Source organism: Camellia sinensis, chromosome 1 (assembly GCF_055761805.1).
Source record: "Camellia sinensis isolate YWXY chromosome 1, ASM5576180v1, whole genome shotgun sequence".
NCBI lineage: Eukaryota > Viridiplantae > Streptophyta > Magnoliopsida > Ericales > Theaceae > Camellia > Camellia sinensis.
This window is the reverse complement of record NC_138961.1, coordinates 14,799,972-14,818,497: the sequence shown is the minus strand read 5'-3', so window position 1 is coordinate 14,818,497 and position 18,526 is coordinate 14,799,972. Positions and strand designations below refer to the sequence as shown.

The window sequence follows — 18,526 nt, the reverse complement described above, 5'->3', positions numbered from 1 at the left end:
TTGACTAAGGCAATTATACCATTTATGACTCGGTAGGAATTGATGGCAAGCTGCATGCGGTTCAACTTATAGTAATGGATTATCTCACGGAAAAGGATATTGAGTGGGAGCCGAAGTCCACACTCGATAAAAGCTACAACAGGGAAGAGCATAGAATCGGTTGTGGGCATGATAGAGTCATTCTCCCCAGCCAACCTCAACTGGACATCTGCCGGAATGTCAAACTCTCGCCTAAAGTGCTCTAACTTGGTCGGGGTGTCTACCTTATGCTTCCACATACCCATGATATCGGCTTAAATTGTGGGAGCTGGATTTCAGAAGGAAGGCGTTTTGTAAGGGTTATATGGACCTCGGCAAAAACCTAAAAGTGAGCTGGGGTAAGAATTTGTGGGTATCGTTTTCAGTTCTTCCTAAAAATTCATGGGTTCTACAAACAAATCCCAAACCTAGATCTATGGAAACGAAGATTGAAGGCACGAATCTGGAAAACTCACAAAAAACAGAAAAGCAAGAATGTGTTTCAGAATCAAGAACAGTGATGAACTATCAAGAACACTGTGCCAGAGTGGGTGCAAGGGTATAAGGCCAAGAACAGTGGCAAAAGTGCAAGAAAATTGTGAGCAGCGTGTGTATTCAAGACATGGGCAAAAGCAAAGTCATGAAATAGACACGCTCAGATACATCATTCATAAATCGAATACTTGAGCAAAACAGCATTGGCAACAAGCAATGAAGTGAAACTTCTTAAAGAGCAACAAGAACTAAAACTAGGAGGAATAGTGGCTTACCAGAAAAAGTGAAGTAGGTGTGAGGATCGCCGAAGTCAGACAACGGTTGCAAAAGCGATAAAGTGGTGAAAATCACACCGGAGAAGACGAATACAGCAAGGTGTAGAGCTAGGGGGACTTGAACAATAGAGGATTTGGAAGGAAAAGCTAGAGAGAGAGAAAGTCTCAGAAATAATAGAGAAGAGTGAAAAGACGGGGGAATAAAGGAAGTTTTGTCAAAACTTGAAACGGCAGCAAAAAGGCAATTAATGTGCCAAAAACGACGTATGCGTCAGACGGCGCAGGCAAGCAAAATTCGACTTACAGACGTGTATCAAGTACGATCCAATAAGGGGAAGCCGCGTGGCTAAAACGGTTGAGTTATTGTGTATGACAGCTCATACGCTTGAAGAAGCTCTTAGAATTCTTGTTCTTTAAAAAAATGTCGGCCTATATGATGATCTCGGCTGAGAAATTTTAAGCCGACGTACTGGAAGGAAGTACTGATAAAGGTTTCATCACCACAGAATGCCGAGGTAATAGAACCTAGGGGGCAGTTGTGGCGATATATTTTCTGAGTACCAACACGTGGCCAAGGTGACGCCGACGTGTAAGCCGAGGTACCATGTGTCCTGGTCATGACGTCGAGGTGATCTCGGCTAGGCCGAGGTTATCTCCGAAGATATCAGAATTCGGGATAAGCGGATAAGGGACAAGAGTCTTAGAATAAAGAAGGGACTCAGCCTGGATAAGGATAAAGCTCTTAGAGAGTTTATATTTATCTATTTGAAAAGTCCAAGATAAGCACTGAGCTAAAGTCCATTGAAGCAAGGCTTCTGTTGGGACAATGATTGAATTAACTATAAAAGAGAGGCACCCCCATGGGTCTAAGGTACGCAATTTATATTCAGAACAGTGAGTTAAGCACTATTGATTATCTTTGAGAGATAACTGACTTGATCGTCGGAGTGCCCCCGGGTGGACGAACCACCACCGAAATCTCTTCTTTTTGTTGCAAGTCATTCAGGTGCCATCTATTCTGTCAGTGCTCTCCAGTTGAATACTGATTTGGCAGTGTGGTCAGAAAATCACTCACACACTATATATATAAATGCACACTTTAAATATATGTGTATATATATATATATTAGGAGATCCCGTTTTATTAAATGTTTCACACAAACGATGACTATAAAGTCTCTGCCTTGTAAACCTATGGATAATTAGATGGAATTTTTAAATTGTGTATATTTATTGGATAAGCTTTGTGATGGAGATGATGTTTGACTTGTTAAAATTATTATATCCACTATGGGAAGTTTTCTTTTAAATATGGAGAATCTTTTGTTGGTTGTAGCAAGTGTATTGATAAAGCTTTTTGGAAGCTTGTGCGTACTGGATCAATGTGGAGCTTATTTCCTTTTTTTTATATATACCATTTAATTTGCGGGTCATACATCTATTACCATTGGAATTTTTCTGAATGGAGTGCATTGACATTGATAAAATTGTAATGTTGATTGGATATATACATATGAATGTTGTTATTTTATTTACAAAATGGTATACCTTTACTTTCCATAGACCTTTTTCATTTTTTGTCTAATTTTACAATCATTTGATGTGCAAATATTTTCATGAAAAAATTACATGAAATTATTTTCTTTTTCTTTTGTACAGATGGATGAACTCGTGCATGAAGTTGACTTGTATAAGACTAGTTGGCATTTGTTACATTTTTTGAAGGAATATATATTTTTTGATAGATATATATGGAAACTATTTGATAGACTACTAGTTATATTTTTGAATAGATACGCATGGGTAAAAATTTAAAATATAATAATAAGTACTTGTTATGTTTTAAATTTTTATGCTAGATGGATGTGAATTGGATGATTATATAAATTACATGACATTTTTAGTTGGACGATTATGTAATTTGAAATTACATGTGGATGAAAATTTATAATAGTTGATAACTTTAATTAAACAGGTTAAGTATTGGATGATTAATATATTTTGTTGGATGTTCATGATTCAGTTAATTTTGTTGATTTGAATGGTTCTAGCAAATTACAGGTTATATTGAATGGATTTGATGGATTATTATATTTTGATAAATAAAAAATATTGAATTGGCGACTAAAAATTGGTTTTGTTTTTCCTCTTTTGGCGACCAAATGATTAGTCGGGAAAGATAAGTAATACTTTTGCCAACCAAAGTTGTTAGTCGGTATATCACCACTCACATTTGACGGCCAAAATGTTGGTAGGCGAAAGGGTACATTTGGCAACTAAATAATTAGTCAGTAAAATTATTAATTTTGGCAATCAAAGAGTTTGGTCGCGAATAGGTCTATTGCCAACTTAAGTTTTAGTCGAGCAAACATTACTTTTGGTGACTAACAAGTTTGGTTGGGAAAATAGTATTTTGTGGCGACTAACGTTTTTTAGCTACAAAATGCTTTAGTCTCGGTAATTATATATTCAACAATGACCATGTATCCACGACCAAAGTGGTGACCAAAAAATATTAATTGCAAAAGACTTTTGCCGACTAAAAACAGACTTTTACCGACAAACTTTTTAGTCGGCAAAAGTGTAATTTCCTGTAGTGACAATGCTGTATTTGGATCACGAATTTGAGTAAAGATTTGAAAAGAAAAAAGAAATATGTGGATAAAATATAGTTATATTTTATTTACATTTCACTATCCTTTTTTCTTTCCTTTATAAAAATTCCACGGCCTCAAAGTCCAAGAAGTAATCCGAAAACTTGTTTGTTATAATATATAATATTTGAAGAATAATAATGCTCGTTATAACACTAATTGAAGAATAATAAAATAAGTCAAAGAGAAGTTTGAAGAGTGGACGTGTACATGGATTTACGCTAAATCAGTATAAATTGTGTTTATAGCCATCTAATACTTGGCCCAAAGTGATATTTTTAAAAGAGTTTTGGGACTAATTGCATCAATAGTTCTGAATTTTTTTTTAATGAACGATCTTTTAATTTTGTCAATTTAATCACCCAGCTAGGAAATGAGTTCAAATGGTCCTCAAAACTCAACGGACTTGGGATATTTTTGAAACTTTACAAATAGATATATATATTATAAAATTAAAAGATTTGGGAGCAAAAATGAAACAAACAGCATATTTTGGGAACCAAAAGCAGCAACAATACTTTGGAGATATTTTGTCAAAATTTCAACTCCTTTTGTTTCGATGTAAAACTATTGTATGCATTAGGTAGAAATATAATAAAAATCCACCATTTTAAAGATCAATGTGCTGCTTAAAGGGTCGAGCTAGAAGAGAGGTTCTTAAAAATTGACTTACGAAATTTTTAATGGCAAGTGATAGAGGACTATGACAAAAAATATCTTTCTTAAAAAATGTTTTAGTTAACCAAACAATGAAAAATATTACATCGAAACAAGCAGAGCTTTCATGTAAAATTTTGAAAACGCACAGCTCCCATTAATCAATTTGAACAGCTTGACTGGTATGAATTATTTAAACTCATATTTTGTAGTTTTGAAAGTGCAACAAAAATATGCATAGTTCAAAAAAAGTAAGATGGGTGTAATTAGTCTAATTGAATTTATGAGATCCAAGAGAAGGGAGCTAAAGAGGGTGATACCAATCTGTTGTTATGAGCAAGGCATCAAGAAAAATGTATGGTATAAAATAAATATAAACCATCATTTAAGCAATCAAATGCAAAACTTAAAGGACTAAACAACTACTATAAAAATAGCTACCATGCACAAGCAAGGAAGGAATCACTCACACAAAAGGGTCGATCAAATATTAAATTGCTTATCATCTGCATTGTATCATTGCACACTCTGAAATTTTAAACTGTGAGAGAGAGAGAGAGAGAGAGGAACTCAAACTAACTACCTAGCTAGCTTTCCATCAATGGCTTCCTCAAGCACTGGTTTCTATTTAGAGAAGTACCCGTATCCATCAGAGTCTAAAGTGGAGGAATATGTCATCGAAATGCTCTCAGACAGCAACTACGAAAAGTGGAGAGAACTAATGATCAAATTCATTAATGTTGTGTTTGGTGGAGGGATTTGGGGAGAGATTTGGAAAGGGAAAGGGAAAAGGTGTGTGAAACTATGTGAAATATAGGCATAATTTATTCACATTTCACCTACCTTTTCCATTTCCCTTTCCAAATCCCTTCCCAAATCCCCTAACCAAACACAGTATAAGAGTCAACGCTTGGATGGTTTCATCTACGGCACGGATGAGGCTCCCCTTGAAATGGTCCCAGTGCCAGTGCCGGTCCCAAATGCTGGTGGTGGTGATTCTGCTGGTGGTGGTGGTGATTCTACTAGTGGCGGCAAAAAGTACATTAAGAATGAGGAATACGAGTACTGGAAAAAATCAAACGACCTCGTACGGGGATGGATCTTGACAACGCTCACCAAAGATACGGCCAAACGAGTTCTGCGGTTTAAAAATGCTAAAGCTGTGTGTGTTAGCTTTTGATAAAACTCTCTTTAGAATGAACTATATTTTGTATTGAATTTTTATCACTTATTGATTCATATATCTTGCCCATAGGCTTACATCCTTTTATATAGAGAAGATTATACATAACTTCAATGAACAAGATCCATGAACCTAAACAACCTTGTACTTAATTAGGTACATGAATATAATCTAGACAATGTACTTAACAAATATAAAATACTTGAATATAAAAATACATGAATACAAAGAATGTATGAACTCAATGTATCCAATGCATGCAATGTATCCAATATATCTAATGTAAATATGGCATTAATTTTAACAGTGTGGACAACGTTGGAATATTTTAAAGGTTTAAATTTGTTACATGTCTCTTATTACTTATTACCAAAATCACAAATTGTCATAATCTACTTAAGATATATCCTTTTTAAAGTACATATTATAAAAGTACCCAATATTTGGCTTTTATCTGCCTAGATTACTATCTTTTTCCTCACTCTCCCTCAACCTCCACACAATGTCCCTTAGCCTTGGAATATGCTTACATTTACCAAAACTTCCGTATAAATTTTTCTTAAAAGTTGATTTTGACATCCAATAATGAAATTTTAAAATTTAAATAATATATATTAAAAGAGTTAACAAATCAAATTATCAAAATAGAGCTCATAACAATCTGCCCCAATGATCTATTCCTTTTGAAGGACTGGAAAGAAGTCTTACTCCCGAAATGAAATTCTTTCCTATTGCACAGAAATTTTAGTAAAACTTAATGAGCTGTGGAGAAGACGATTGAAAATACTCAGAAAATAATAATATATTATTATTTGAAACAGCATCTAAAAACTTAAATTTACTTTGAATTTTCTGTTGGCCATTTTTGCAGGTCGTTATGTGGCACTGCACAGAGCTGCAATCGAAGGTGACTGGGAGATGGCCAGCAAATTTATAGAAAAAGAACCAGATAACACAGCAGTGAGGGCTGCCATAACGGCAGACTTAGAAACAGCTCTCATCGTTGCAGTAAAGTCAAATCAGAGAAATAATTTTGTGAAGAAGCTAGTTGAGGAGCATATGTCACAAGAGGATCTAGCTCTCGGTGACAGCAGAAAAAGGACAGCACTTCACAGGGCTGCCGGAGCTGGAAACATGGAGGCGGCGAAACTGTTAGTGAAAAGCAACCAAAACCTGCCAAATGTCGGGACATATGACAAACGAATTCCTTTGTTTTTTGCAGCTGCTCGTGGGCATAGGTTCTTTATTTGATGAGTGTCACTACTATGGATGGCAACACCCATTATTTGTCCCAATTACTGTCTAAAAATGGCTTATTGCCACTTTCTCAAAATAAACCCAAAAGTCTTAAACCATTTGAGGGTGAACCAGGCTTCAGAATTTTGCATCAGCTCACTATTAATGGCCTTTATGGTGAGTAATTAGATATTCGATAAACACCAATGGTTGGTGGCCCGAAATTCAGTGGCTCGAATGGCTCGAAACTGTCAAAACGACGTCATGTTTTGACAGCTTCGAGCCATTCGAGCCACTGATTTTGTGGCCCTCAAACATTTTTCTTCGACAAATTAGATTTTTTTTCTTTCACTATTTTCTCATTTTTGCCTTTGATGTTTTAAGCTTTTTTAATTTATTACTCTAAAAACTAACTTAAGTCCAAAACTAGATATAAATAATTGTTGATAATCATGTGTATAAATATATATATATATATATATATATATATTATTGTATATAACTCACACTTCTGATACAAACTTAAATCCTGATATAATAACATATGTTTTATATCATGTGACAGCTAACGTGATATTTTTTAACTAACTTTGAACAGAGATTAATTTTAGGAATTAATTGGAAAAAAAAAATATGAATATAAAGGGCCAAAGTAAAAAAGGAAAAAAAAATGTCAAAGACCAAAAAGGGAAAACGTCTAAACATAAAGACGAAAAAGTATAATTTACTCTTAAATATTTTAATTGTTGCTATTTGAAGAGCTTTTAGCTCACAAAATTGAAATAAAAAATTCAAAAACTTAAAAAATTTCCCAATACCAAAATAATGAAATAAATAAATAAATTTTAATATGAAAGTGTTATAATAGAATAACTTAATTTATAGGATAAATTACATTGATAATCTCATGATTTTATGAAAAATATAATAAATCACACAAGTGTGACATAATTACTAACTTTTTTTTTAATAAGACTAGAATTAATATAAACGAGCGTAGATACAAGGATAATCAATAATCAAATATATGTTTCAATATAAAAGATATGATAACTATAATTTGCTTGGTTAGAGTTTTTTAAAAATACTTTTTAGAAAATTTTACTTTTTTATTTTTCGTATTTTTTTGTTTTTACTAAATTTTTTTAATATTTTAAACAATTTTTTTAATTTTTAGACATACCTAACATAAATATACTAAAAAGTAAAAACATTGTGAAAAAAACATTTTTAAAATTCACTAAATACCAAAAATATAACCAAAAAAAATATGAGAATTCGGTATATTTTTTGTATTTTTATGTATTTATTAATTTTTTAAATATTTTTTCACAAATTTTTTACTTTTTAGATATATTTAAGTAAGGTGCATCTAAAAAAATAAAATAAATGGTTAAATTTTAAAAATATTCACTAAAAACAAAAAAACACAAAAATCAAAAACTCAGTTTTGAAAAAACTTAATCCAAAAAACTCAAACCAAACACATTGATTATTTTTCTGCTTTATACAATAATCAATTAACTTATAAAAATGGAACAAAATGTTATGTGAATTAAAATCTTAATGAAGTATAATGTAATAATTATTCCAAACTTGTAGAGTTTGATATGTTTTTCTCAAATTTTAACGGAGGTTAGTGTAATTTACCCTAATTTCTATTAACTAATTATTTTTATTTTATTTTTGGGGGGGTTTTTCCGACAGACATTGCTCTACCCTTGCTTCAAGATACACCTGAGTTTTTTTTTTTTTATCAGCAAAAAAGATCAACTTTATTGATGAGATTCAACAAAACAGTTGAACACATCAGCAAAGAAGGGAAAAAGCACACCAGAGGATGGTGAGATACCATCCAAGAAGAAAAACAAACAAGCCAAAAGAACTACACCCCACCAGAAAAACAAACAACCAAACACCAAACAATGAAACTAGCAGCACCACCAATCTAGTCCTAACACCCCCAACTTCCACCAACTACAAGAGAACAGAATCAACCCAACACCATCGACATCATCAAGACAAAGGCACATACCTGACTTGTTGCAATTTCCGAATGATGTCCTGGACTGAATAAGAACACCCCTTTGAATGAGCTTTGACCCAAAAAGCCACTCTAGCCATAATCAACTCACAGAATTCTGCAAGGCAAAGCTACTTCCCAGAGAAAACCACATCATTTATGAGTTTCCAAGTAGACCACATAATTGCCAATGGAATAACTTTCCAAATTTTAGCTTCAAACTTTCTCCACTTAAATCTCATCCACCAATGTAGCAGCCCTTCAACATTACCAAGCACAACCCCCCCCCCCCCACCAATTCAACACAGTAGACCATACTTGCCATACAAAAGGGCACCAAAGAAGAACATGATTAACTGTTTCAGCATCATTCCTGCAAAGGACACAATCAATGGAAGCACTTTGGTTTAGCACGCCAATCTTCTGCAGAAACACGGCTATTTTCAATCTACCTTTCCACACTAGGAAACCAAGGAACTGAACTTTCGGAGGGGCCAAATTATGCCATAACAGACCAGAGCTCAGTATAGAAGGACTATCCATAAAAGCATTTGAAAGGGAGGATATAGAAAATTGTTCTGATGAACATGCCAGCCACTTCAAACAATCGTCACTGTCCACTGCCCCCAACTCTTCCTGATTAATTAAATTGACTAACCTTTCCAACTCCTCGGCCTTCCAAGCAAACAACACTCTTCGGAAATTAAATTCCCAGACCCCTGATAATCTTTTCCTCTCCAGCAATGCACTTAAAGTTATGTCTTTTTTTGTTGATAAACTGAACAGCCTAGGGAATTTCTCCATAAGACACTGATGCCCACACCAATGATCCAACCAAACCTGAGTCCTGACCCCATTTCCCACAACCAACTTAACATTATCAAGAAAGATGCTCTTCAATTGAGGGTTTGATTGGCCAACCCTTAATATCTCACCCCATACCTTAGATAAATATTCATCAGAGCAAGGAAAAGGCAACCATCTCCCACCATTATACTGGTATCTACTACACAGAACCCTTTTCCACAAGGATTTATCTTCAACACCAAATCTCCACCACCATTTAGCTAGAAGACAGTCATTTACATCCTTTAGCCTTCTGATTCCCAACCCACCTTGGTCCCTTCTTTTAGTAATCTCCTCCCATTTAACTAGATGAATCTTCTTCCTTAATGCGGACCCTCCCCATAAGAAAGCCGCCCTCAAACTGTCAATTGTCTTAATCACAGATTGGGCATCTTAAACATGGATAAATAGTATACAGGTAAACTAGACAGAACAGACCTGATGAAAGTTAGACGACCCCCAAAAGAGAGAAGTTTCCTTTTCCAAGATGCTAATTTGGCCCTAATTTTATCGATTACTGGTTTCCAAGTTTTCTTCAATCTAGGGCTGGCACCTAAAGGCAACCCAACATAAGCTAGAGGAAGACTTTGATTTTGACAATTGAGCACACCAGCACAGTCCTTTACCATCTGCTCAGATACACCAATTCCACATACATAGCTTTTATAGAAATTTATTTTCAGCCCAGACACTAATTGGAAACATCGCAAAAATTTTTTTATTGCTATAACCTCCCCCACATCAGCCTTGCAAAAGATTATAATATCATCGGCGAACTGTAAATGTGACACAGTTGTGCTTGCCCCAGCCCAACCAATAACCGCTCCTATGATAAGCCCAGATTCACCTGCCCTTTGAATCAACATATTTAAACCCTCAGCAACCAGGTTAAAAAGGAAAGGTGACAAGGGGTCACCCTACCTGAGGCCTTTTTCAGGACTAAACTCTGTCATAGGAGACCCATTAACTAGAACAGAAACTCTAGGAGTACATACACACTCCTGGATCCATTTTCTCTATCTTGTTCCAAACCCAAACCTACTCATCATAGATAGAAGGCAGTCCCAACTCATATAGTCATAGGCCTTTTCGAAGTCTAATTTCAAGATCAAACCTGATTGACCACTTCTCTTCCACCAATCAACTACTTCATTTGCGATCAAGACCCCATCCAAAATGTTCCTCCCCCCTAGGAAAGCGGATTGGGCCTCCCCGATTACCCTAGAAATCACTTGCCTCAATCTGTTAGTAAGGACTTTAGCAAGGGTTTTATACACAGAGCCAATTAGACTAATTGGCCTACACTCCGAAATGCTAACTGGACCCTCGACTTTTGGAATAAGAGTGACGAAGGAGCTATTAACACCACCTACCAATTTTCCATTTTCAAGAAACTCATTGAAAAACCTCAGCACATCAGCCTTAATGACCTTCTAGCACTTTTGAAAACACAGAAGATTAAAACCGTCAGGATCGAGGGCTTTATTCCCATCACAGCTCTTGACAGCAGCCCACACCTCCTCCTCTGTGAATTTTTCTTCAAGACCATCAGCAACACCATCAATACCAACAGATTTAAACTGACCAACAAGCTTAGGCCTAATCCTCCATTATTCAGAGAACACATGCTTGAAATGATTAAAGACCTCAAACTTCACTCTTTGCGGGTCCTCATACAACACCCCACCCACAGATACAGAATTTAGCAAGTTCCTGCTTTTTCTCCTAGACGCCACAACATGGAAAAATCTCGTATTCCTGTCCCTCAGCATGCTCCAATTCATCCTGGACTTTTGAAGCCATAACCATTCTTGTTTCTTGTTTAATGACCATACTTCTTTTCTTAGCTGTCTCCTTCGATCTACTTCAGCGTATGATAACTCCCTTAATTCAGCCAATAAGTCAAGATTATGTAACTCAGATTCAGCTACCTTCACTAAGTGTGCCACATTCCCAAACACTTCATGATTCCATCTCTTTAGCACCCGACGAAGATTTTTAAGCTTCTCTTGAATAACATAACCAGCACAACCTCTAGCTTCTGAATCTACCCAAGAAGACTTAATGACTGATAAAAACTGGGGATGCAAAATCCAAGCATTAACAAACCGGAACGGCCTAGGACCCCAATCCCTGCTATCCTCCATAAGAAGAAGAGGACAATGATCGGAGAGCCCTCTTGGAAAACACCATAGCATAAAGTTAAACTTATCCAGCCACTCTGATGAAAGTAGAATTCTATCTATTCTACTCCAACTGCCCCTTACACTTGAGTTACTCCATGTAAATTGTCTACCCTGCATGGGTACATCATATAGTTCAACACCCTCAATAAATTCATTAAACTCCCTCATCCCTTTGTCTCTTCTTATACACCCCTTCATTTCCCCCATACTTCTATCCTCATTAAAATCCCCCCCTAAACACCAAGGATCTACAAACTGTAACTTTAAATTCTGCAGTGCATTCCAGACAACTCCCCTTCTGGTTACGTCATTTGGAGCATAAACATTAACGAAAACACAATTGAAACATGGAAGGATCGTACCTGATAGAATTAAGAAGTTCCTTGAGCTACAACACTTAGCAAGTGAAAACACACTAGCCTTCCATACACACAGAATACCACCAGAGCAACCATCAGCATCAACAAACATATACTCCAAATCATCATATGGCCAGATAGACTTAACCAATTCTTCAGACACTCCAACCTTTTTTGTTTCTTGTAAAAACAAGACATCAACCATCCTCTCCTGAACTATATTCCTAATTTTTCGTCGCTTCTTAGATCGCCCAAGACCCCTTATATTCCAAGACAACAGCTTCATTACAAACATTTAAACACCTTACCTCCACCTAATGGGTGCTCGTAATCAAACAGCAGTAGCCACATGTGCTGCTTTGCTTGCATCTTCCACTTCAAGCTCAACAATTCTACACACCGCCTCTTCTTTCTTGCCTAAAAAATCAATCCCCAAAGCTTTGCCCAGATTAACAGTTTCCATCGCCTCAGCTATGAGGACAATGTTCTTGGCTGAACCTTGGCCAAGTGATTTCTGCCGTGACGAAACAGAAGCTCCAACACAGAAGACCGGACCTTTATGCCAATTCGCCTTGGAGGATGATCCTCCACCTTTTGACACAGTCTTTTGCTTTGGCCAAGCAATCCCTCCCCTTCTTTCTTTTCCCGAACCATCATCACCCAGAGCCCTAATTTGGCATTGAGCTCTGTTAGATTTTGATCCCCTATTTGACAACAGCCCACCAAGTTGAGCCCCAGCCAACGTTATAGAGTTTTTACCTTGGGCCTGAACCACTAAACAACTATTAAGGGTCTGATCCAAAGCCACAAAATTATTATTGGGCTTACTTAAACCAATATTCACATGGTTGTTAGTGGGCTTACCTAAGGCCAAACTTAATGGGGCTTTATCCAATACAACCTCTATATTTATTCCAGGCCTATTAACAGCATCCCCACTCAAACTGTTCATATACCCAGGCGTGATAACCTTTACTACCTCGTCATCCTCACTTGGCATGCTTCATACCAGAGAAAGAAAAAGATCTACAGTTTCATTCGTTGATGGCAATTGCTCAAAAGCCTTCTTCATTCCAAAGTGGAACATCATTCCAATTCTAGCAGAAACTGATCTATTCACGTTAGTGTATTTGGTCCCTGTCTTCTCTCTCTCTATCTATCAATTACTATTTCTGCAATTTTCTTTATTGATGATTTATCCTCAGTTTATTTAGGCGCAAAATATTTTCTAATGAAAAACATTTTCTACAAAAAAAAAATTCCAAAAAATATATTATTTCTATTTTTTCTATGTTTAGTGGTGGTGTGGAGGTAGAGGTGGAGGTGGAGGTGGAGGTGGAGCTAGTGGCATGGTGGTGGGACAACGGCAGTGATATCGATGGTGATAGTGGGGCAATAGCCATGGTGATAGTGGTAGCGTGGTGACATTGGTTAGACTTTTGTTTCTGCGAAAAATATTTTCTTAAAAATAACATTTTTCTATTTTTCAAAAAATATTTTCGATTATGACCTTAAAACTAATATGCTAGTGGTTGGGTTAGTGGTGGTGCTGGTTTTGGGTGATGGTGTTGGTATAGTGGTGGGGGGTGGGGTGGGGTGGGGTGGGGTGGTGGTGATGAAGTGGAGGCAATGATGGCAATGGTAAGACTTTAGTATGACTAACACACTTTATCTTACAAAATTGAAAAATATTTTACTCCCAAATAAGTTTATTTTTCATTGACTATGAAAAACGTCTTCCATCATACCAAACGCCAGAAAATACACGTGTACTCAAAATTTTATCCAAAAAAATAAAGTGTGCCAAATTCATCTAAACCACATAACTTTTTCGAATAAAATTTTGAATAATATCTACTTCATGTAGTACATAGAAATAAAATCACTTAAGACAAGAATTTTACTATACAAGAATTAGATCTAAATCACATATCAATTTTCTAATTAAATTTCTGATCAAATTTTCTAAGTTACCTAATATTGCTGAAAATTATATCACATAAGCACATTGTCATAGCTGACTACACTTTTTGTTCTCTCTTGCATTGCAGGTGTTCCTGTGAAATTGGAAAAAAATGTTGACCATCACAGTAGAGGGGACATTGAGAATCCTGTGAACTGCATCACTTCTGGTGTAGTTGAAGGTAATTCCACTCTAGACTCCAATGTACCGTATATTAATACTTCATTGTGCTACAATGAATATCCTAATCAACTTTAGTTTTGTCATTGGAAAACTAGTTGGGGAATATCATACACTCAAAGTCAATATCCCCATCCTTTTCCTGCTTGGATCTCTCCAAAATTGTAGTAGATGTGGGACGTAGTATTTTTAGGTTCATCCTATAGTACACACTCCAAACATCTTATTTTTGGGATATGTTAATATGAAAGTTACGATAATTTGTGGTATTGATACCATAAACATCATAAATAAATTACTTTCAATTATAACTAAAACAAACATAATACATCGTAACCAAATACCACTTAAGACATAACCAAAAATATTTTCAGTCATAACTTAAATAATAATCACAACATAGCATAACCCAAGACCTCGTTAGTTATAACTAAAATAGCATAACTAAGTATTAAAACAAACACTACTTAAAGCATAACCAAATATCTCTTTTTATTGATTTTGTAACTTCTAATTGATACCTACAAGTTACAAAACCAATAAAAAGATAGCTTATAAAAGAAAATAATGCCAATAATTAAAATAATAACGATGTCACTTTGACTAATATGACATTAATGTCCAAAAATGTGTTATATGCATAATCAACTGGAATTGGTTGGGCCTCAAGAATGCTTGGTTTAAATTGTTGGTGATTGCATTTGTCTGTTCCTTGTGTTTTGCTTGTTTTTGTTTTGCTCTGCATGTTGGTTACTCACCAACTTGGAGCTTAGAGCTTGGTGTTTGTGCACGCAAATGATTTGGTGTGCATTTTGGTGCCAACTTGGTTAGAATCTTGATGTTTCACTGTGATGTTTCACTGTGATGTTTTTTACACTCTCCTCTTTATTGATATATTTTACAATGCCAACTTTGTATGTTTTTTCATTAATAAAACTTTCTTTTTTTCTTTTTCTTTTTTTTTGCTTAAAAAAAAAAAAAAAAAACTGGAACAACTTACTTCGTAAACCATGACATCGATCTGACATTGTACCTCATCCTTATCTATTTTGACTATCAGCCTAAGAAATATTGGTTAATTGGAGTCGCCTACCATGACCCACTCCACAATTCACTCGTCACATAATCCATATGCACTAATGCTGTGAGAATTCGAATATAAAAATTAAGTAAATAATTAAATAATAATATTACAATCTCAAATATTTTGGTGGTGAATTCTAAGGTGCAAATTAAATATTATTGGAAGATCTTTTAATTAATTTTAAACCTAAAATAAATTTATGGTGAAAGTCTTTAATTTAGAGACAAGGTTTATTATAAAAATAAAAATAAAGAGAGAGAGAGAAGTGTGTGACTTGAACTCTAGACCACAAGGTTAATATATAAGACTCCTACCATTTGAGTTGCATGTAACTTATACATATGTTTTGGATATTTATCTATTTATTTGACCTATGTGTGCCCACCACTAGTATAAAATAAAATAAACACAAACCCTACTCTATTATTTGTTCACCACATAGGGCAACAACAGCAGCCACGGGAGAGGGTTAGAGAGAAGGAAAAAAAAGAAGAAGATGTTGCAATCAAAGAACTTTTGGGTGTGTTGTGTTGTGTGTGATCATCAAAGGTTAGTCCTCCTTGGTTTTCTTCTCTTCTTTTTGTTCTTCATCCTTATTCTATAATTATTTTGTTCATTGATGGAGAGGTTGTAGGTTTATGTATTGTGTATATAGATATCCTATTAAGAAACTTGAGGAGCTAAATTTATGTGTAAAGATTGGGTGTAATTTTCAGTCCAAAAATTCTGTACAAAGTCACAAATTTTAAAAATCAAGAAACCATATCAAACGGATGAATTTTAATCTGAAATTTTTACAGTAGATCAATTACATATTGAATTGCATATCTGAATTTTTTCATAATTTTTGGGAGTCAAAATCCATATAAATTGAGGTATTTAAATCTGTCCAGGAAACCAGTCCGAAACAGTAAATTCGGGAGTGTTGTTCTCTTTGGGTATAAATCCAAAAATTATCAAATTAGTGTCATTAGAACCGGTTACGAGACTAGTTTCGTATGTTTTTGGCCTTGCATTGATTGCTCGTGTATATTAAGAGAACCGTCAATTTCTTTAAAGTGCTGCAGAAAACAACCTGTTTGGATATAATTAATTGTAGAAAATTATTTTGATAAGCAAATCAAGTGAAACCAATTGGGTTTGAAACTTAAGATATATTAGATCATATCTGGAGGTTATTATAATTTTTCGAATAGCGTGGAGTGGGTTTTGAAATTTTCAAAGTTAGCGAATAGATTGGGAAAACTAGTTTAAAACACTGTTTTATCTTAAAGTTATTTTTAGTTAAGTTTCGATCGGAACCTATGTCTTGGGTGATTTTAGACCTTGAAGAACATGAACTTAGGTAATATTTAAGAGTAACGGTGAGTTGGGTTGAGCCGTGTTAGTGCGCTTTAGTTTGGGGTTACTCAGTTCGTATTCTTTAGTATTTTTAAATTAGCAGTGACGTGTAGTTTTCATATTGGTTCAGGGCACTAGTTGGACTTTCATACTCTATTCGAGGATTACATTATTTCGTTCCAGGTGAGTAGTTTCATGCTACGTATTTTTATAAATGTTCCCCTACCCTGAACTGTTGGAAAATTAAATTGTTGTTTCAAGACTAAACTGTTTTGATAAATTATTATATTATCAATTGATTCAAATTATTTCTGAAACATGTGTGAACTTGGCATACTGTAAACTATTTGTTTTGGTCTCATGTTTATAATGACGAACCACCATGTTTTTCGAAAACTGATGTGTATTGATTATTGGGACCATGTGTGTATTTAGTCTAGGGAAATTATTCCACTGTGTGTGGTGACTCTGGCCACTAGGGAACAGATCCGGGTTGGGCCGTGATGACTCTAATGCTCAACGATTGTAAGGAAAAGACCTTTAAAAACAACTAGGTGACCTTCAATCGGATCGTCTTTGAGAAAAGGCCCAGGTGCCACCCTGAGGATGACTCTTAGTTCGGTATTGGATCCAACGGGGCTTATAGCCTGAGAAATGTGTGGCAGATTATTTGTTTTTCTTGGTACCCAGAAAATTATTGGTGTTCATGTTATAATCTGTTTTAAGTGGAAAATGTCGTTTATCATGTTCTTGCGAGACATGAGTATTTTAAGTGTTGATTTGTGGAACCTTCTTTTTGAAACAGATTGTATTTACCAAACTGTATGCCAATCTAGTTTCTGTGATATATAACTTATTTTGGAATTGAACCCTGTTTTCAAAACTGTATTTACTATCCATGTTGCTACTCACTGAGCTATCAGCTGACTTAGTTTTTATCACTTCCAGGTGTTAGAAGGACTTAGAGTGGACTCATGGCGTAACGGGGACTCAATTGCATGGACCTCTAGGGCATTCCTTTAGTTTAGAGTGTTATGTCAAGTTTGTGCATATTTATATTTATTCTTATCGAAGTTCATTTAGGATTATTTTTGATATGTGGGTTGTTTATATCCCATAAGTTTGGATGGTTTTTGATTACGGTTGATTTTGTCGTTTATAATTGTGACATGTCTGGATTGAGTTTTGGTTATTTATTATTGGACTATTGTTCAGTTGTTCAATGTGATTGGATTCGTGTTTAGGCTTACGTGTGCCTTGGGCTAAGTCCCTGTGGGCCACGGCCGGTCATGCCCGGATTTGGGGTGTGACAATTGTGGTATCAGAGCTATAGATTTATCAAGTTACATACCTTGCATTTCATCATTTAGACGAGGTCTGAGTCCCTATAGTACTTAGTAGTGTTTGGTTAAGTTAGTTTTATTTAAACTTGTGTTGAATCGTTCTTGATTTCGTTTTGATGGTTAATAGTTGACACCTAGATATTTACACGGATTGTCTATTCTTTAAGAGCCTTTGATGTTTGTATTATTGTGTGTAATCCATTTGGAGAAATAGTAATATTGGGAGATGTCTGTAGATCTTGTCAGATAAAGATGGATGGTAGGATTTTTCTAGTGGATTTGATTTCTTTAGAGATGAAGGATTTTGATGTGATTTTGGAGATGGATTTGTTGACGAAGCATCATGCTTCTATTGATTGTTTTAGAATGGGAGTAGTTTTTGCTATGCTGGGACAACTTGAGTTTTTCTTCCAGGGGGATAGGAAAGGGTCTTCTATCTGTTTTACTTCTTCCTTTTAGGCTAATCGAATGTGGAGAAAAAGGTGTCATGGTTATTTAACTTGTGTGGTGAGTATCAAACTACCAAAATAGAAGTTAGAGGAGTTGCCTGTAGTGAGTGATTGTGTTGATGTTTTTCCAAAGGATCTACTTGGACTTCCTCTAGATCGTGAGGTAGAATTTTCCATTAACTTGGTCCCTGACACAGCACTTATTTCTAAAGCACCCTATAGAATGGCATCGTT

The 18,526-nt window shown here is 35.3% G+C and overlaps 2 protein-coding genes and 2 long non-coding RNA genes across 4 annotated transcripts; 3 read left to right on the top strand and 1 right to left on the bottom strand.

The window, feature by feature from the left end:
• Positions 1 to 4,616: 4,616 nt before the first annotated feature.
• LOC114299791 (uncharacterized) lies at positions 4,617 to 5,351 on the top strand. Its single transcript, XR_014327613.1, has 2 exons — positions 4,617 to 4,838; positions 5,001 to 5,351. It is a non-coding gene; the product is annotated as an uncharacterized LOC114299791 (long non-coding RNA).
• Positions 5,352 to 5,570: 219 nt separating this feature from the next.
• Positions 5,571 to 6,533, top strand: LOC145819755 (uncharacterized). Its single transcript, XM_082913648.1, has 2 exons — positions 5,571 to 5,616; positions 6,154 to 6,533. The coding sequence occupies exons 1-2, from the start codon at positions 5,571 to 5,573 to the stop codon at positions 6,531 to 6,533; spliced, it is 426 nt and encodes a 141-aa protein (XP_082769774.1).
• A 1,760-nt stretch (positions 6,534 to 8,293) lies between these two features.
• LOC145819687 (uncharacterized) lies at positions 8,294 to 12,218 on the bottom strand. The gene is made up of 9 exons (XM_082913605.1): positions 11,041 to 12,218; positions 10,853 to 10,992; positions 10,502 to 10,756; positions 10,119 to 10,234; positions 9,826 to 10,016; positions 9,057 to 9,748; positions 8,864 to 8,914; positions 8,554 to 8,634; positions 8,294 to 8,403 (listed from the first exon to the last, which is right to left on the bottom strand). The coding sequence occupies exons 1-9, from the start codon at positions 12,216 to 12,218 to the stop codon at positions 8,294 to 8,296; spliced, it is 2,814 nt and encodes a 937-aa protein (XP_082769731.1).
• Positions 12,219 to 15,582: 3,364 nt separating this feature from the next.
• LOC145791781 (uncharacterized) lies at positions 15,583 to 17,721 on the top strand. The gene is made up of 3 exons (XR_014331180.1): positions 15,583 to 15,708; positions 16,631 to 16,683; positions 17,449 to 17,721. It is a non-coding gene; the product is annotated as an uncharacterized LOC145791781 (long non-coding RNA).
• Positions 17,722 to 18,526: the final 805 nt, after the last annotated feature.

Coding starts and splice junctions, on each gene's coding strand:
- LOC145819687 (XM_082913605.1), bottom strand. CDS start 12,218: ATGAAGCTGTTGTCTTGGAATATAAGGGGTCTTGGGCGATCTAAGAAG. Junction 10,235..10,501: donor GAAGAGAAGTGGTCAATCAG/GTTTGATCTTGA, acceptor TTCAAAGGGCAG/GTGAATCTGGGCTTATCATA. Junction 10,017..10,118: donor GCAAGGCTGATGTGGGGGAG/GTTATAGCAATA, acceptor GTATCTGAGCAG/ATGGTAAAGGACTGTGCTGG.
- LOC145819755 (XM_082913648.1), top strand. CDS start 5,571: ATGGCATTAATTTTAACAGTGTGGACAACGTTGGAATATTTTAAAG. Junction 5,617..6,153: donor AACGTTGGAATATTTTAAAG/GTTTAAATTTGT, acceptor CCATTTTTGCAG/GTCGTTATGTGGCACTGCAC.